This window comes from Amblyomma maculatum, chromosome 5, assembly GCF_055883805.1.
Source record: "Amblyomma maculatum isolate TAMU_Amacu chromosome 5, ASM5588380v1, whole genome shotgun sequence".
Taxonomy (NCBI): domain Eukaryota; kingdom Metazoa; phylum Arthropoda; class Arachnida; order Ixodida; family Ixodidae; genus Amblyomma; species Amblyomma maculatum.
The window spans coordinates 114,521,139-114,542,130 of record NC_139348.1 but is presented as its reverse complement, the minus strand read 5'-3'; the positions used below and the strand labels follow the sequence as shown (position 1 = coordinate 114,542,130).

The following is a 20,992-nucleotide window of genomic DNA, read 5'->3' as shown; positions in this document are numbered from 1 at the left end:
CGGTAAAACTCCTAGCAAACCTACCAGAGCACGCGTACCAATCCCTTCTAGAACACTTCAATTCGATCTGGACGGGCGAAGTTCTTTTTCCCACCGAATGGAAGACGGCACTCATAACTCTCATCCCAAAGGCAGGCAAAGCAATAGATACGGACAACCTCAGGCCCATTTCTCTCACGTCATGCGTGGGCAAATTGATGGAAACAATGGTCAGAGACAGACTTTCCGAGTATGTTGAAAATAAGCGAGTCTTCACCGACTCGATGTATGGCTTCAGGACAAATCACTCGGCTCAGGACGTCCTGCAACAGCTTAGAAGAGAAATATTAAATCCGATAGAACATCCGAATGGGGATGAGATAGGGCTGGCCCTAGATCTGAAGGGAGCATTCAATAATGTGACGCACGAGGCCATCCTGACACACCTTTCGGAGACGGGGTGTGGACAAAACGCATTCAAGTATATATATAAAACGCTTCCTCTCAGACAGACAACAGGCCTACGTGAGGATCCAGAACGCAGACCACTGTCCCTTTCTATTAGGCACGAGAGGTACACCACAGGGAGCGGTGCTATCCCCGCTGCTTTTCAATATGGCAATGAAAAATCTCCCGGTCCACCTGGAGAAAGTCTCGGGTGTGCAGTTAGCGCTATACGCGGACGACATCTCCATATGGGCCACGCGGGGCTCTCTCGGAGAAATGGAGGCCAGCTTGCAGGAGGCAGCCACCGCTGTGAATAAGTACGCGAAAAAATGCGGCCTTCAGTGCTCACCAAAAAAATCCGAATTCGTCCATATTCGTCCCTCCAAAAAATGCATAGACAAGATAGAATTGCAACTTGGATCAGAGCCAATACCCGAGAAAAAGGAAATTAGAGCACTGGGCCTTTTCATTCACCAGCGTAAGCTAGCGACGACTACGCTCGACAATCTAAACAGGTGGGAGACCAGGTGGGCCGAATGGTCAGCAGAGTCTCAAACAAGAAAGTGGGACTGAGAAGCAAAGATGCTCAACGACTGGCCAGTGCCTTTGTAACAAGCAGAATACTGTACTCGACCCCCTATCTCCACCTCAAAAAACACGACGAGAACACCATCGAGGTGATCACGCGCAAATTAGCGAAGAAGGCGCTCGACCTGACTATAACCACGTCGAACCTGAGACTCCAAGGTTTGGGTATGACGAACTCGTTCGAGGAGCTGAGAGAAGCCCACCTCACGAGCCAATACACGCGACTATCGCAGACACCGTCGGGGCAACGCCTATTAACCCGTCTACACATACAACACACGACTGTAACCGAGGAAAGAGTCAGGCTTCCCCAGGAGTGGCGATACGCCCTGCACGTAAAACCACTCCCCGCTAATATGTCCAAAGACGACCACGAGGGTAGGCGCATGGCCAGGGCAGAGGCCTTAGCTCATCACTACGAAGGGAAACACGGAGTGCACTATGTGGACGCGTCCGGCCCGCACCAAGGAGGGTGGTACGCGGCGGCATTGATCCAAGAGTCCAAAATGGTAAACGGGCTCACATTTAAAGCCCGAAGCGTAACGCACGCAAAGGAGGTCGCCATGGCGTTAGCAGCAACACACTATGATTCCAAAACAGTCCTAGTGAGCTCGCGAGGGGCGTGTAGGAACTTTCAACAGGGCTGGGTCCCGTACCTGGCCTACCGGCTACTAAAGAACAGCGCGGACCTGGCCTACCGACTACCGCCAAACAGCTCGTACGCGGAAAGTCCATCCCGTCCTTCATAGTCTGGGCTCCGGCCCATTCTTAGCTAGGACGAAATGAGGCAGCAGATGCCGCCACCCGCGCGCCTTCTAACCGGGCAACCTCGTCTCCTCCCTCTTTAGAAGAATTCACACCAGCCTACACTTTCAGAGAAATTACGCAGCTGTACCAAAACAGACACAATATTTACCCCTACCCGTGTAAAGGGTTAACAAGAGCGGAAGAACGCGTGTTTCTTCGCCTCCTAACGAATACTATTATGCGCCCGGCGTCACTTAAACACTTTGACAGGGCCTTCTCCGGGGAGTGCCCGCACTGCGGTGAAATATCCTCGGACCTTTTCCAGATGGTGTGGGCGTGCCCCTTCAACCCTGCTTTTGCACCTAACTAAAACACCACAGGGGAGGACTGGGAGGCGACCCTACTCGCCTGCTCGGACCTGAAAGCCCAAAGGCCTTGGTCAAACGAGCAATAGCGGCAGCGGAAGCCACTGGGGTCCCATACTAATGATTCCACCTAGTGTTTGTGAGGGGAAGGGCACTAAGCCTGACCCCAGAGCAACCTTCATGTAACTTTACATTTTATTAAACGTTTTCACCACCACCCTAACTGGCCATGAAAACTTCGTGCAGTTCCTTTCCCATCCAAGGAGCCTACTCCTACCTTCCTCGCGCATTGAAGCGACACGCTGCCCACGCAAGACATTGCTGAAACATGTGAACTATGTAACACTGGCGGAGAGCAGTTAGAGGTGGCTGCATCACATTACATCTTGCCGCTGTGACTATATCGCCATCCACCGTGAACCAAAGTGCGGTCGGCTGCTAAGAAATGAACATTGTGGCAGCCAGCAAGCTGCCCGATATTGGTAAACCGAAACCCATCGGCTCGTAATGGAGTATATTGATGCAGAGGTAACGAAAACTATTACCATTGCGGAGATACCATAGATTGCGCACCTCGGTTCCTTGTGGGGCACTATCAGACATATGCAACGCGAATGTGCTCTTTAAGCAGAAATATCCGATAGCTCAAATTGGGCTTACCATACAAAAGCCCTATTGCTCCGCTTTGACAGTGATGCGAATGGAAAAGGATATCACTACCTTCTCCCCACTTCGCATCTTGTCGGGTATTTCAGGAAATATGCAATATGCATGCGTGTTCTCTTTTTTCAAACAAAAGCAGTCAAATCTTGTGAGCCAGTGGGACGCCACAGTGGGTCTTTTATGGGTCGTGCTTTGGTTTACCACTCAGGAATGCCGTTATCCTATTATATGGAATGGCTTATCCTATTATATAGGATAACCCATTATTCATGTAATTCGTAGCGTCATCCCCCTGATGCCTCTTTTAGACAAACCACACACTAACGACATTTATACAATCACTATATGTTACATCTTTATGACTTGCAACTAACACTTCTGCAGTATAGTCAACAAATATGCAGATATAACAGTGCCGCTTTACGAGTATATACCGGGGTACATCTCGCTCTTCCTTTCTAAACACTATTGCACGCAGAGATGCAAATAAACATTTCAAGCCATCATTTAGGGGGAATGTCTGTCACCTGATGTTAGTTTAAAGCTTGAAATGCATTCTACACATATTGGCCAGTTTAATATGGCATCTAAAGAAAACAGTGAAAACACAAAGCACGTCGTGCTCGCCTTGAATGCTGCCGCCTAGAAAATACTAACATTGACCCTTGAGGGGTATAAGTGGGCATGTAGATTTAGGCCTCGCCCCTGTAAGGCCACTATGCTTTATGCCCGCGTACTCTTTTCAATGTTAGAACACTTTGAGCCGGAAACGCTTCAATGTGTCCATGGACGCAATCAATCCGCCCCAAAGTGTGATGGGTTCAACGCCCTCCCTGCTTCCATTATTAAAACTTGACATATTTCGTTTCGCTCCCAAAGAGGCAAGTCTCATTTTGTCCTAAAACTACTGACCGCCTCAAGGTGCTTATTTAGAGCCCTGCCCGATTATTAGCAGCCAACGGTATCGCAACGTCGGGGTCTGATGTGATTAGTCAGGTACCCTGTTCCTTTAGATATGGTGGCTTTCTAAGCTCCTGTCGGCTCGCGGCAATTGACATATCCCCATTTTAATTGTATTGACATTATGAAGTAGGCGGTGCACAGTCTGAGCAATCAGTAACGTAAGACCGGAAGGGGAGAGAGAGACTTTTTCTGTGCTTCATTTGCTGCACTTGGTCAAGACTATGCGCAAACCTCGAGGCAGAGTATGATCTGTTTCATCTCGAGTTTGTTATCATGGAGGGGCTTCATTAACTCCTTTATTTCCAGAGGTTATAAAAAGCAATGAGAAAAGAGGGAGGGGCGAGGCCTGCCTACACCAATGCGGTCAAGGAAACCCTAGTTTGTTGTCTCGCTGGCGGAAGGAACACGAAGCTGATGTTTTGCGACATGCAATCACTTCCTTGAATTGTAAGGGGTGAGCTGGGCTAACCGTGATTGGTTTAATCTCGCAGTTTTAAATGCGCTGTACAGATATTTACATACACTTTCAAACTTCATTACGAAAAGTCGCCTGCCTACTGTTGCACCAACAACGAGCTCTGCTGGCGCAGTCGACAGGATTGCCACGACGCGAAGCATAGACAAGACGGAGTGGATATTTAGCAGCTCGGGAAAGTATCAGCAGGCGTCATCGAAGAAAGACTACTCATAGGTTCAAGGAAGTACCTAGTGCCTATACGCCGATAATGACCAAAAATAAAAAGGCCATATTTTAACCTTCACTCGGTACACTAGGGTAATAAAACACCATTGGATGTGTTGAAGTTTTGCAACACTAATATAGAAGATGTCGGTTGCAAACAATTAGCCCTAATCTGTGAAGTAAAGCATTGTTCGCTGAGCCGCCAGACAGAAAGCAATGGCTTAGAACTGCATAAACATCGGGTTCTTCACACTAAAGGTGGTGAGCAAGAGCAAGCTGGTGCGGGAAGTATAAAGCGCTAAGGTGTTGACACCAACAAGCTAGGACAAGAGCGCGCAGAAGCTCAGATATTCTTTGTTTTGATTCCAGGAGACTCTCTTCCTGCTGCTAGTAACACACCGAGGTGATTTTTCTGTTCTTAGACAGCAGCATTTGAGTATTGTGGCACCTTAATTAATAACGTCAATGCCATACTTTCGTCCCTAGTTGGTGCTTCTCCGTGGACGCCCGACCATACAAGATTTCCATCCCCTGTATGATAACCGTTTACCACGAATTTTCTCGTCATCTACCAAAAATAAGCAGGGGAAGCTAGACTGTCTGAACTACAAAATAAGAAACGGGTATTGCGTAAGGCGCGATGGCCTACTAACCGCTACTCATTGTCCCTGGGTGGCTTTTACCTCAGAAACTACTGTGCCTCTATTTCGGTGGGCTGAAACAGAAATATTTCAGCCATGCGGCTTACAATAGTCGTTTTCCAAGGTGCCTTCATGGCCCAGCTATCATTTATACGCCCTCTCCACACCACAACCTGATATCTGAGGGGAGTGGATCACCCGCATCAGTACTCAGGTGGTGTACCCCGCCGTGCCAGAAGGCGATCGCTTTGTATTTTAAATCATTTTGTCACGTGCCACAAGCTAAGACGGCTTTTCGATGGTCCAGCCTAAGTATAACCAAAGAGTTGCCACCACCAAGCTATCGGATGTAGTGAGCACAACTGGCCTTCACAATTGCACAGAAATCATTGCTGCTGTCCAAAGGTTGGCAGCAGAGCAGGATGGGTTCCTTGCACTTCGCATCTAACACTGGCCATTGAAAAGGACGACGGGTAGCAGACAAATCAATTTCACTATATATAACAGGCAGGGAAGGCTTATTTCATGCACTTCGCAAGGTCAGATGTACTTGCCTCTTTGGCACACACTCATAGAATAATTACTCTCAATGTATTCTGCCGGGCTACCATAAGTTGAGTATTCCGGCGCCGTGTATTGCCTTCAGGGGGTGCTGACGCTAGGGTGTTTTTTGGATTGTAATCTAGAAGGTGAAGTCCACTGCCTACTTCTCAGTAATGGGATCGAAATATTTAGAAAAGGTGTAGTTACTGCTCAATGACCTCAGCCTCGATTTCAGAACTAAACGGTAATCTGTTTTGTGTTATAGTTATACCATCCGACACAACCTCATCGACAGTACCACCAGCGCATACCATCATATCTCTGCAAGCTCGAGGATTGGACGCATTTTGCGCCATTGACGACATTGACGCCAACGACAGTTACAGTTACAGTTACAAGCTTTTTTGTCCACGTATTCCAAGAGTCAAGCTGCCGGGACAGGTTTTGAGGAAAACATTTTCCAAACAAGACCTAATTTGTCCTTCGTCTGGGTGCATTTACTTGTGGCCCACCCAAGATGATCCATTTGTATTGTGTTTTGTTCCGATTTCCTATAGTTCGAATATTTTCCGCAGGGACCTTTGAACAATTTTGCGCAGTACGGTGGTATGGCCAGATTAGCAATCTTAAAATAGAGTCGAAGACTAACTTGCCAATAAGAAGAATTTGAAAATTGATAATAATACCTGCTGGAATTAGACTGGAGCGCACCTAAGCCAGAGGTCGACTGAGCGTTTCTAGCAGTGGTATTGATGCACCGGCCAAACCGCGCAGACGCTTGATCTTCCCATAATGCACTGTTACTCAAACATTGTTGTTACGTTAGCCCACAGAACCAACATCGTTCGGGGTTCCTGTGTTCTTATAAGTTCTCATAGACGTTTTTAACTTTCTGCTACAGGGCGCAGTTAATTATTGCACTGCACTCCCTAAGCTGGGAAACAGGTTTCCATTTGGTAAAATGTACAATGCTAGCAGGTAAAAATCAAAGAGGGTCCCTTTTTATTTAATCTCGAAGAAATGACGACAGGTGGTTAAATCCATGTTTTTCATATCCAATAACTTTAAGGCCGTTACTTAATGAAACGCAGCAAATTTGTTACGTTGTTTTTAACATCATTCTCACATTTGAGCCTAATTTTACCACTCGGTTAACTGCAGAAAAGTTGAATCAATAATTTATTCTGATACGCCACCTAGCTATACAATTCTGCCAAGGATATAATATCCTTCTTGCTGCCCAATGCACCAGCATAACGTATTCTGCAGTGTTCGCACGTCTTTAAATTGAAATATCTATTTTATTAAAATACGCACATTGGTTATATCACATGACCAAAGCGCAAAACATTTTGCCGAATGAGGTGATAAATATTTGCGGCTCTGTCATCTGAAGATTGAAAAGCTCGGGTACTAACACTTTCTACCTGAAATAATGTACGTTGGACATTTCGTATGTAAGTTTCGTCATTTGTTTTCGAATGAAAAATTTATTGCGACACAAAATTCAGACGTTTATTTTAGCGTGCAACGAATTTGATTACCCCGCTCTGGTAAGTGTCATTGTTTTGTCTGTAGAAGGGATGCTAGTTTTCTAACAAAACTACCACTCCTTTTGACTCCATTAAATATAATTACGACATATATAATAGATCAGAGAAACAACTATGTTAGAATAGAGTTAGGTGTAGCCAAGCAGACCCTTGCCGCAAGGTGTTAGAATGTTGATTTATTATAAAGAATACATCGATTTTGTTTTACATCGTAATACCTGTTAAATATCTGCAGATACGTCTCTAAGGAAATAAAGTGCAAACAATACTGAGTAAAAATGAAGAGCCAAATACCACATTGAGCAGTCGGAACGCAGTAGCCATTTGCGCCTCGGGAATGGTGGGCATCGCAGGCGCACCGAATTGTGTACTGGGCACACAGCAGCATATCTACACCTGGACACCTGTTTTCCATAATTCCTCCCCACCAGCAGTAATACGTTTTTGTACCCTGTTTACACGCTGAAAAATAACAACATACATTATAGCATCCTTTGCACTAGCTCTAAACACAGACCTAAAAATGAACCCACAAAGAATGTTATGGGTTAAATGGGTTGCTCTCGGCATAGCCTCCTTGTGTACAGAGGAGGAAGTTTGTGAATACACTGCACAAAGATATCAGAGTCCAGCTCATTTAGATAGATTTTACAACGATAATAATTGCAGGCATTATTTTCTCTGAGACAGTTTGGTTTACCTGTGAACTATGGAAAGGCTGTGTGTATTTCAGTTTCCTCAAAATAAAAAAAAGCCTTTTTCTTCACCAATCATATGTATAAAAAAAATTAGTTGCTTTGAATGTTGAAAATGAGATAGATAGAAGGCAAGGTGCCGCAAAAGGCACTATGCTTATGCTACCATCTGAATATTTCGTTTTATATGTGAATGAACTATTCCTGCGAGAGCATGAAGCTAGGTTGAGGTTCCGGAGCTAAATGTGTGCAATATAGGGGACAAGTGGAACACAAAAAATAAAATACAAATATCTGTGCTTCCCATCTCGAACTTGACGCTAACTCTAAGTAAAAGTATATTTACATAGGGCAGAACATAAATAAGTAAGAATAGCAAATAATTTCTTGATAAAAAGCTTAACTAAAGGATAAGAATTTTTCTCCAGTATTCCCACCTGAAGTGTTTTGCTTCGAAGACATCAAAAAATATTTTACATTTGTAGATGGGAAGTGTGACTAAAATGCACCCTATAGTTGTACGCAAGACGCAAAGTGCATATCAGAGTTTTGAAAAGGTAATGTAAATTGGCAGTATGCAGTAAGAAAACTAGCTTAGCTTGCCGGATTTAATTAAAATTGCATTGGTGCATTCATCACAGCCTTGAAACCTTTGATTTCCCACCATCGTTGGTTCTTTTAATTAAGGGAATATATAAGAACATTTACAGCTGATTGTTTCTTGTGGGTCGTCAAATCGATCAGCATTTTTTTGCAAATCGCGGCATTCCTCAATATTGCCCGATCTCTCCTTTCGTTTGTTCTGGCATTTGAGCTGTTCCTCTTGGCTGTACATTGCCTTCCTCAAAAAAGGAACGCCGGGCACCAGAACAGTGCGTTTCCAAACATACACCTGTAACATCATACTATACCTTGCAGTTTAACGGAGAACGCTTGAGTTCCTCCATTTTTGAAGTACATGCTGCTTTGTCGGTATCTGCCCCTAATTGCTCCAAAAGAAATGCATTGTCATAGAATTCCCGCAGACGTGCATATCATCAGCGAGTCTCTTGCAGTCGTGCGAACGGGCGCGCATGTTAGGTATCATCTTTTATTTTTTCGGTATTTGGTGGACAATGTAGACCTCGACTGCGGAGGGCTTGAAGACTATCGCACGGTGAGCACATCTTTTTTTTTGTCTCTGCGAACGACGTTGTTTGTACATTTGAACTTCCTAAACTTTTGTCATCTCATCGGCGTTAGCATTTAAGTGTCATATGGATCTGAATGAAGAGGGGGGTGGGGAGGCATGTTTGCTGCCCGCCCCCTGCTAAACTATTTTTGGGCCCTCGGCAAGGTAACTAGATCTTATGGTCCTGGTGATGCGTACTGGACCTCAGTGCGAACAACCATCGGCTTTTTAAATGTTGACAGTTTCCTTTTGACGGCATGCAAGGTCCATCTACACCAACATCAATAGTGTTGAAAATAGTGTACTCGATATTATGAGTACGTTACTGTGCCCATTTTTATCAGCAAATTGGCGTTTATTCCCACATCATGTTCAATGGGCCTCCATAGTGTCGTCGTCGCTACTGCAGCATTTACAAGACGTTTTGATGACATGGAAGACCTGTGCTAGCCACTATCGGTAGCCGGGAGCTAGTGGCCTTGTGCATTCCAGTGCATGCCTGAATCGCCCGATCGAAGCTTCTAATCGCCACGCAACTGTCATCTGGATGATGGTGCGTGTCTCTCGCGCACTACATGCTGGCTACTGCGGATAGGATACTACTTCAATTCTTTCGAATTGCCGCTTACACAATGCTCATGGCGCATGCTTTTAACAGTAGCAGGATTGTTAGTTATTGCTAAGCCGTCTCGTAGCTTTGTCTAATTGGTTACACCATCATGCTCTTTGGTCAGTATTAAGTCACCCTACAAAAGCTTATTAGTTACTAGTCACACGTCATTTTCTTGGTCGAAGAGGAGTTCCTGAGATAATGGCGGTTTTTAAATTTTAAGTATGAGGTAGGGGTGAAAAAATCTAACGTTCAATATTAAGCGACTAGAATGAAGGAATTAGGTACTGCATAGCTTATACATATTGCGGTTTGAAACATGAAAAGCAAAGCAGCATAACGAACAAAAGCGGACGGTTTGATCGTATTAACGCAGTTTATTTCCAGGGGGTTATTAAATAACTCAAGTGCGATGCCTACGCGATGAAGAAATTTTATAACCTACTTTTCAAACCTCTTAGTGTTAAACCTTTCCCTAACCACACCTATTATCATTGAAACTGAGCGGCTGAATTATAGCCAGTTTGTGCGCAGTTATCAAAACCGTTCTCCCTATGCCTAGACAGAATAAAAGACAGCACATGATTTCAACCTGAAGGCATAACTATTGAATCCATCGTAGAACTGAACACAGATTGCACTTCTCTTGATTCCGCTTCATGCGGAACTCATTTTCTGCGCGCAACATTCAACTCTGCACATACAAGTTTGATAGTAAGATACAAGCAGCCATTCATGCAGTGCCAACAGAAAGAAAACAATGCGGCTTCTTCACGTGAAATATCAGAACTGCAGTCTTCGGTTAGGCCAGCTTAACGCCGCTGACAAATATCCACCGTCAAACTATACCACTTCGCTAGATGCTAATTTCGGGAGAGGCGGCCGTCTCCTAGCGGCTCGATTATGTCTTACCGCCACGGCTGCATGGTCGCCAATTTGATCCCGACTTCATCAATGCTTCGCTTCCGTGCATAGAAAGGAGTCAAGGCATAGAGCGTTCAACTGATTTGAGTTGTGCATTCCTTATCGTTTAAAATTCTATCCGCAGTTCTCGTACGGGAGATGCACATAAATATCAAGGTGCCTCCTACTTGTCATGTCAAAAGAAAATAAGTATTCATTTTTTATTTACCACAGTAATTGCTATACATAAAACCCATTCTCCTGCAAAAATATTACATTTTGACAAGAACTTGATATGATATTAACATTATTTTTTAAGGCGTGCAAATGGGAAGCTGAAACGCCCTTTATAAGAAACTCAAAGTAAATATGCGGTACCTTACAAATACTGCATTATTCTCCTAATGTAATTGTTGTCACCAAACGTAAACAGCGCACTCACATCGCACTGAAGAGATGACGAAATACCAAAATAATAGTACATGGCAACTCATTGCAATTCTCCCAGCCGAACGGCTCAATCTGAAAGAGCATGATAATCTTATATATGACACAATCACATACAAAATGCGCAAGTGTTCTTTCTCTTTTATCTAATATTACCTAGGGTATCACGTTTATGCTATTGCAGCCACACTGTAGGCAGCATGAGAGTTATGACAATGCAAACGACTTCGTTTTTATTCTCATAATCCATCAGTTACAGGCTTGAAAAAGATCGCAGCTAATGAGATTTGATTTTTACCCAATTATTTTTTCCCCTGTTTTGTGCTTTGCTTGGTGTACATATGCCTGGAACTTAACATTTGCCTGATGATACATGACATGCGGGTCATTAAGAAAGCACGAATATTTATTCCCCGCGAGGATAAGCTTAAAATTAAAATGTGCGGCCCTTTATAATATTGAAGACTGAAGGAGTATTAAGTCAATGTAATATAGAGAGCGAAAGTGTAGTTCAAGTAAAATGATTGTAATTTATATCCAATTACTTCTAATCAGTTACAGATTCCAGTGCAAAGATATAAATATTCATTTTTAATTAACACATGACATCTAGACATGACTCGTTTCTAACTCAACGATTATAATGCCCGCCGTCGATTACAAAATATATTATTCAACTGACTCACAATTACCAATACTACTATTGGGTAGTACGTGGCTAGATGTGTCTTCCTTGTTTCGGAATTAACCAACCTGCTAAGATGGTTAGGGTATATCGAGCATATTTTATCAATCCAGAAAAGAGGTTAAAAAAATAAATTGTAAATGCCTAATTTGTGACATGTTTGAGATTATCATAGCTTGTTCTGTGTAATTTTTTACGCATGTATACGTCAACACCAAAGGGGATTAGCTGCTTTTTTTGACTGAAAGCTACAAGACGAAAGTTTCAAAATTGAAATGCAGGAAGAACTAATGTTTAGGTATTTTACTGCCTTCGGAGATTAAACACAGCAAACTTCTTTGTACGATATTATAAGATGTTGCAGAAGTTAACAGTGAATTCTGATTGTGTATGGAACTTTTGCTATGTTGTTTGACTAGAACACAACTCCTTTGAAGAAGCTCGGCTAGAAACAAAACAATGCACACAGTGGCAGGCTGCGGATGTCAGCTATGATTATAAGATAACCAGTCTCAGTTCGTATTTACAGGTTGCCTTTCATCTTTATGTGAAATGGCGTACATGGTACAGAAATGGAATCTCTCGGTGCCACATCAGCAGCATTGCAATGTTATCGATCAAAAATATCAAAGCACATTGTTCGACTACCAATGTGGCCGGTGGCTTGACAGATATTTGCGGTTGCATAACCATCATTTATTTAATTCATAGCTGATTGGAGAGACCCTGTTTTAACATTTGCCTAACAGTTGTAATAAAAAATACAAATATTGGTGGTTTTATGCTCGGAGGAAACATAAAACATTGTAGAAGGTGGGCCAATATTGGCGCCATGAACAATCTCTAAAGGTCTCTCTAAAGAATAATTATGACAGTTGTACTCAGAAAAACACTGGTGTTGTTGCGACTATTCCACCACGAAAACGACAAAAGAATCTGGAATAAATTGTCCGAATATTTTATCTTACTGGTTATATCGTAGCTTCTGTCATTCAGTTGACACATTCCGTGCACAGAAAATAAGGTACATTTGCAAAATAAGTCGACACGTTCTACTTCCTCTTAAACCTAAGCATTACTTAACGCTCCGAGATAGCTCAAGGGAGAACACATTCAATAAACGTTTAGGTGTGGCAAGAGGGGTGTATCCTTTATCTTAACCGCCGTTAATATTCCGCTCTATACATAAAACCTGGCACAATTCCTGCATGGAAGGAATCAAGTCGATGACTACCTTATGTGACCCCCTCAAACACTGGAAGACTAAATATCGCTTTTTAAAAATTTGATACCCGCAGATATCGTGGCACTATTCTGAAGTTTCCAAAGGCTCTCCTGTCTTTACAGTTTTTCTGTGACCATATAGTTAAATTGCGTCTTACCTTTTAAACAGATGCGCCAATCTGCTACTTGTTTGCGCTTTGCCTGCCGTTTATAGCTTTGACCTTCTGCGAAAATCTTGGCTCGGCTACGTCATCACCCTTTCTTCGAATCAAGAACTCTAACAAAGCTGCCATTAGGAGGCGCGATTAAGCTGTTCTCTCTCCTGAACGTTTTACACTATTCAGCAATCGGTGTTTTGCGGTAACAGACGATAAACCACCACCTGAAGACAATGCATTGATACAGCTGGTGGGACGAGAATAGGATGATCGACGGTGCTTCAATGAAGGTCAGAAAATTTACACTTTTAAAATTTGAGGTATCTACAAATAGAACACGCTATATGTTTTCATGAATTCCAAGATATTGTATTCTAATTAAACAACGCAATATTTTCTTGAGGCAAACATTCTTCGTTTTGCGGCCAGCCGAGCCGACGTGAGTTTAATGGCAATTAAAACAGAGACCCTGTCGAGTGAAATAATGCGTCTATTGTTGCTAGTTTGTTGATGGTAGAGCCCAAATCTACTTCTACAGCTGATAAATATGCAGTAAAATCGACGTATAAGGGGGATAATATTTGGTGGGAAGAGAAAAAATTGGCAACCGGAGACTGCAGTTTGAAATCGGTAATAAATGTAACACTAAACAGTGATAAATAAATATAGAAGTGTGATTTGTCCAAAAAGCTACGAAATTCGCTGAAAGCTCTTACGTTAGCTACACTTTGATAAATGTAGTAAAGATGCGTCTTGTTATCGTTGCATAGTGACCGGAGTTACTGAACATATTATAGGGTCCAATAAGGGGAAATAATCAATGTAAATCAAGGAAAAAAAGGCGTTTATTACCTTAATAAGTGATGCAGCAATTATTAACTGCTAGTTAGCGAGCACTTGACACATAAGTGTGATTCATACACAAAATGACAGAAATATACTGAACGTGATTAAATGGGCTGCAACTGTGCTAAATATAGGACTGATGCAAGTAGTTACTATTACTTATTCACAGCTACTTACTAAAGTGAATATAATTAAGAAAAAGCAAGAATGAACTAAAATTGGTGATGTGAAGGGCAACTGAAATGATGACAATGAAATAATGTTTATTTATTACTAGTACTGAACTGCATTTACTGAAGTAATTTTTAATTCCATTTAGGTCAAACAGAAATTGAATGAATAATGAACAGAGGTTAAATAAATGTTACATCATCAAGTGGAAACGTCATAACAGTGTAGCGGCGCCCTCTCTGGACGATGAGAGTGGCGAAAATGGAAGAAGGACAGCGTGCCATGAAAACTCGGTGTCCTCTACAACAATATAACGTTTGTTTCGGTGCCTTCATAACTAGACGGTAGCACGCTGCTAGCGCCACTTGATATCACTTCACGTCAGTCGCAGCATGAATTCCAATAGCGTGAGGAGCTCGCTGGCTTCGCCCCCTCTTGGTGTTCACGTGTTGGCACCGTCGCGTAAAACTACGGCATGTACAAAGTGCTCTGTGACGGTCACTCTGCCAGCGCTTTTTGCTCACCTGACGGCCTTGTACAGCATGTCCAGTGCGTCCGATCACGCTGCGTAGTATGGAAGAGGAGGAACTCGAGCCTTCGGTGCTTTGCATGACTGTAACCCTTCCTGAGCAAAATATACACCAAGCAGAAGCGTTTGGGCAGAGGCATGTACAAGGCATCGAAAAGAAGCACCTAAGCCCCCATCGGAGAACCAAAAGTGTTTCTGCATTCAATAAATGTAAGCTGACTTTGCTTCCCAACCATCCCCCCCGCCCCCGGCCGCCAGCGTAGGTCGCAGCAGATCACTTTAATATCGGCATAAGTGCCTCGCAGATGATTTTTCTTCGTAACTCATCGCATAAAATACAGTGCAGTGACCGCTAGTAATCGAACCGTCAATATGTCTTTTTCTACTAGAAACCTGCAGCTGCTGCTTCTAGCTGCATCTAATTTATGAGTACCTATTTACCAAAAAGACTGCCTCGAAAATCTATGAAGCTTCATTCTAAGAAGTAAAACCCATTTGTCAAGCACACGTACATCAGAAGAAATAACTATCTGTTCTGATACCTTCTCGCCGCTTGTCTGCTTCTTTCTGGCTTCTTAGAAACAAACGAGTTCTCGACAGCATTGTTTTCTCGAAGATAAAAAGAAAAAATGCCGTTCAAAATGTAGCAGCCATTTATTCGCCACACTCTACCTGCATAATGATCATTTCTTCCCAACTTATGTCGGCTTCGTCCTCATTGCTTGAAAGATCCATAATCCTCAAGGCTCCAAGCATGTATACTTAAGCCCATCTGCTCGGGTGTCTGGTTCAGAGAAACATAGATGGTCATCGCTTAGCAATTGTATATCCGAGCACTGTTTCCGAATTTATGTCGGCTTCACCCACGTTGCCTGAAATATCCATAATCCTCCAGGCTGTCGGTCAAGCATGTATGCTTGAGCTCATTGCTCGAATTTCATTGGGGTTCAGAGAAACATATGTGGTCATCCCTTAGCAATTGTATATCCGAGTACAGTTTCCGCAGAAAACATCGGGGCCGTGACAGTCGTCGTAAGTGTTTTTAAACCTCTGTAATTGAAATTTTACCATATAAAAGGCACAATGCAAGCATATTGATTTCATGAATATATATAGACAAGCAATATTACTTATTCCCGAAAGTTAGGCGACAGGCTACACAACACCATAACTGCGAAGCGATAAATTGGTGAGCTGCCGCATTTCCGTTTTCTTTTCTTGCAGAGACCCCATTTTGAGCGAGAGAGAGAGAGAGCACTTTATTTGAACCCGTCGGAGAGTATGGATGATCGGGCGAGACGCAGATCCCCTTTTCACCGTCCACCTTTCCCCTAGACGTCGGAGCAAACATTGGCTACCACACGTCGACCTTTTATGCTAGTTTTAAGGAAGGAGGAAACACTTAGACCTCTGGAGTCTTTTGGCCCCACATAGTTACTCACAAACACATGCACACACATACACATGCACATACGCACAAGAGATTACAACAAGACGTTGGCAGCGATGATTCGAACGCTCCCAACTCTATGTTATTTGTGATATGAAGAAGAAGAAAACATGAAAAAAAGACATTAGACAAAAAAAGACAAAAGACATAAGAACGAGAAACCAGAATATTCAGGAAAAATGCAAAAAATTCTGAAGGAACATAGGAAACAAAAATAATGGCAAATGGCGGTTATGTTCTTATCCTATTGTCCAAAGAAGGAGTATCACTTCCTTCCTGCTGAGCGCCACAGACGGAACACACACGCATTACCCTTCTTGATACGAAATTATCTTAAAGCTTCAATAATCCCTCTTTTCAAAGTGTCTTTTGCCAAAGCCAAGACCTTGATTTCCGTGAACCTGGCTATACAATGCTTAGCACTTGGGTCCTATTGAGTGTCATCCGTTCAAACACTAGAGCAATGGGTAGGCAGGTTTCGTAGAGACGACAATGCTGCACACGCATTTCTCTGCTCCTATAATATCTCATCGGTATCGGCCTGTCTGCCCCACATACGCCTTCCACATTTAAAAATAATCTTGTACACAACACCTTCGCGACAGTTGACAAAGCGCTCCCTATGCAGCCCGCTGCATCCTTCCTTGTGCTCACTTGTTCGTTCACCGTCCTGCACAGACACCTGCCTGTGACTGGAAAAAAGAGATCTCTAATAAGTTTTGCTGCAAAAAAGTTTTTACAGGGATAGCGAATTAACAATGTACAAGAGGTGGAGTGCTGCGCTTATCTTCTTTGCTGTTTTGGCCAACTTTGGTTGTGATTTACATAAGACACGTTAAAGTTAGAAGCAGAAAAGTATGTAAATCTACGCATGCTATTATCTGTATTCAGATAATCTCCGCTTTTCTGGGCAGTGTAGACGGTTTTATAAAATTTCTCAAAATCGGCCCAGAAAAGAAAATTTTACCTACTTTGCAGGCCTTTATTTCAAAAAAAGCTTATGTCAGAGGAACGATATTTCCACGCTATGTTCTCAGCGTAGTTATCTATTAACCAACTGAAGCTTATATTACATAACGTTTCAATAAAGAGATACGATTGCGCTAATTTTATGCAAACAGCGAACAATGATAACTTCGTAGGACAGTTAAACAACATTTTTGATATTTTTAAACTTTGTCCATCTATTATTCTCTACCTAGTCTTTCGAAACCATTAAACATATGTTGCATAATTTTCTTGCCATAGTAATTACGACCACTTCGATAAGGGCTTGTGTAAGGCATAGGCACCAAGCAGATCGAAGATTCTACATCATTTGTGAATCGCCCTTAATTTTTAAATTTTGGCAGAAAATATTATTTTAACAAGGTAAAATATATTTACAAAAGAGGATTGAAGATGTATACATTAAGAGACAGCCAAGGAGCCAGGCAATGAGGGCCCTGCGTTCGACGCACGTCCCTTCACCTACCACAAACGAGAGCGCGACTTCGCCCTAATCCTTATCCACCCGTAACATTATTGCATATAGCATTTTTTTCTCATCGTTAGATATTAGCTGCTACAGACACAGTAGTGAATGATAGTGAAGAACAAACATTTATTGAATTAAACTAAAAGCAGGCATATATTTAGTAAGATAAATTTCAGACACTTAACGTTATCATTTGTGCAATTCATAACTAACGTTGCCCAAAACAGCAGAGAAGAAAATCGCAACACTCCACCTCTTCGTCGTTAATAATTCTCTGAGCTCTAAAAACATTTTGGCAGCAAAAGCAATTGCAGTTCTCTTCTTGAAAGAAATATACAAGGGTCGACGACAATCCTTTGTTCGATCTTATATGAAAACACCCAGCTGTGGTTAAAAACAATATCTTCATAAGACGGGAGAGAACTGCGTGGCATTGAAAACCTCCCTAGTACGAATCCCCTGAAAGAATTGTCAAGAACGAGCGTGGATGGAGACATCCGTTCTTTTGCTGAACATTGTCAGTGTTTTACGATCACGCTAGGCTTATTGACTGAAGCCTAAATGTAAACAATAACCGGTGTATTTAGCCCCCTTTAATACCTACGGTCTACAAAACGGCATCTTTTTTTCGCAAACTGCTGCCAGAAAAGCGTAATAAACTTTTCGATCTGTTGTGGTTCTCACGTGCTGGTTGAATAAAGAAGGGTATAAGTTGCTGTTTAAAAACTCCTGACATTTTTGCTGGCAGTGAAATCATGCTTAGGTGAGTACCAGCCTAAAGCTGTGTCTTGTCGCAGTATAAGCGCCGGTCACCGCTTCATACACTAAAATGATGGCATTTCATGATTGTGCATTGGTATACGAAGAAAAATATTTTTATTCCAATGGCAGTCATGCCGCCGAAGCCAAATTGAATAATTAGTAGACGTGAAATAGCGCACATATTTATGTGCATTTACAGGCTCAGATGTGAATAGGAAAGCGATCTGCAGCCACGAACGTTTAACAGTCCAGCTGCTTCCAACAAAGCACGTGCCAAGTAGAACATTTATTAAGACTGTTAAAACTACGCCCCATATTTTATTAATACTGATCGACAGATTGCACTATGCACAACAACGCATTGCGGCTATGCAGCTCTGATCGGCGACTTGGTAAGCAGCCCCAAGATTTGTGGCTGTCGCACTGCTGACGACAAGACTTGTTTTCACGTTTGGTTTCAAGGTAAGCGTCAACAGCAGCAAACAGGGTGCTTTAGCCAAACGCCGAGGCATCCGGCTAGGTAGCCAGGAAGCCAGGCAAGCTACAAAGGATTCATCCAGGCATGTCAGTAATGCGCTTGCTGTCATATGCAGTAAACATGAATTGTGTAATTTTATCAGCAGTATTGAAAACGTAATAAACACTAACTAGCGCTTTAGGAAAGCCTAAGTGTATATAATTTAAAGGAGTAAACAGTCTGTCAGTCCAAAACAAACGTTGTTGACAAGCAGGAATTAGCCTTAAGATGATTTTAGAGATATGGAGTATTAAACGCAATGGGGAAGAAAGACAACACGCCGATGATGGGTGAACACGTAATGTTTTCCCACCGTCGGCGTATTGTTTTTCCTTAAGCTTTGCATTTATTGTTCCTTATCTCTAAATTCATCACAAGACTAATTCTTGTCTGTCAACAACAAAACATAAAAAATGAACGAAGTATTTGCCTTGGACTCGTAGACTGCTGGCTCCTTTAAAGTGGATAATGATGATCTCCTCATTTCCCCTTTCAACGTATGGTTAAGTGTATTTAGTAACGTAAAACTCATAATGGCTATTGCACTCCACTTACGCAACGCAGTCGTCGTCAAGTGTTTAAAACGCCATTTCGCCATTTGGTCTTGTGCCTCCGATGCAAACTTTTGCAGAAGGTATTGTCAATTGAGAAAGCGTATTGAAAATAAATATTCGCTTCAATTGTGTTCAATTGATTTTGAGCGCACGAAAGCGATGTCATATTATCGTGGAGAGGAGCTTTCAATTGACGCAGAAAATATTGGATTAAAAAAACAGCAGAATTATTTTCAGAATGAACTGGGGGCATGTAAGGTTACAAGTGGGTGTAAAATTTATTAGGTGCATGTAAGAGGCTTTTCCCACTAATGGCAGGCTCTACTTAGGTCGAAACAACCATCTTATTAGATTCACAGCGATGTAGCTACAACCCTACGGCGCCAAACGAGCACAAATGCTTCGTAAGCGCCTTATTATCGTTCGTCAGTGCATGGGAATCTTACTACAGCATTGCAGATTAACTGACTGTTCACTTTCCAGATGTAAGTGTCATTGTCAATTGCTCTCATTCGGAAACCCGAAGCGGTGACCTTGTGGAAGAAAATCCGCTTCGCGTTCGGGAGGTGCCACATTGGATCCCTGGTGCCGCCGGATACCCACCGGTTTCCAATGGGCACAAGCTTTCCCCCTTCCTGTTGCTTGGTCCTTCAGGGATGAAATGCTTGGGAAAGGGGTCATGGACCAAAAACTGTGCTCAGATGGTTTAGTGCTTCAGTCCACCATCGAACATCCCTAAGTCTTCCTCGTGCGAGAGCAGCCCATATGCGGCCCTTTTTTATGGAACTGTTGCTGACGCTGCTGGAGATGCGAGGCTCAAAGTCAGGACCAGGACGAACATGAACCATATTTCCAGGCTGCTAGGTGGTTCGAACCTAGGTTTGGTTCATGTGCACAGCGATGTTCTGTAGCTCCTCCCATGAGCACATGCCTAGAAGAGCCAAGCGCCAGGCCAGGAGAAGCCTGTACCCATTTTACTAGTGGGTGTCCGGCGGTGCGTTTCGAACTCTCATTTCTAATTGCAAAAATCATTCCTAACCCCACTGAATCACAGCTATACGTTTCACAGATTCCTATCGTAACATATTTAGAGAAAGGTTGTCACAATTCATTTCGCTACCTTTGTAGCAATGAAGGAAGTCATAATAAAAACTCTAGTATATCAATTGCCAATTTAAGACCATGGTTTAATTGGAAGCTTTTAGTTATCGTTAGCAGAAGTGTGTAGTATCTTCCAAAATAAGAAACTCATTTTGCATGTAGAAATTGACGCGCCGGGCGTATAAACGAAATGGAGGTAATGCATGGAATGCACATTGCCATTCGTATTCAGCATTTAAATGTACCTTCTCAGATATTTTTTCTGTTTTAGGGCATGTTTGAGCTGGTCCTTGTCTTGTTTTCGCACGCTACTTTGGTTCTGCGGTTTTTGTCAAACAGCTTCTCTTTACATGACTTCTGGCAGTAACACCTGCTCCGATGCTGGCCAGGCCCATGTCGACTACATGACGTGTTTGCCTGTATGTCAATTCCTTATCACCGGCTTTTACTAGGTTAATTTTCAGAATACGGCTTAGATCTATATTTGAAAATAATCATTTTATGTTGAAAGGCGTGCAAAC

At 42.7% G+C, this 20,992-nt stretch overlaps 1 protein-coding gene across 2 annotated transcripts in view; it reads right to left on the bottom strand.

Annotated features, from left to right (window-relative positions):
- LOC146189263 (uncharacterized) overlaps positions 1-14,740 on the bottom strand; it is an 88,999-nt gene extending 74,259 nt beyond the window's left edge. The window contains exons 1-3 of one of the 2 annotated variants that reach the window (XM_084603236.1): positions 14,606-14,740; positions 10,993-11,072; positions 7,466-7,633 (exon numbers count right to left, since the gene is read on the bottom strand). In XM_084603236.1, the coding sequence (XP_084459362.1) occupies positions 7,466-7,633; positions 10,993-11,072; positions 14,606-14,625 (268 nt within the window). In that variant the 5' untranslated portion in view covers positions 14,626-14,740. The remainder of the gene's footprint in view (positions 1-7,465; positions 7,634-10,992; positions 11,073-14,605) is intronic. The other variant, XM_084603235.1, reaches the window with a different exon arrangement.
- Positions 14,741-20,992: the final 6,252 nt, after the last annotated feature.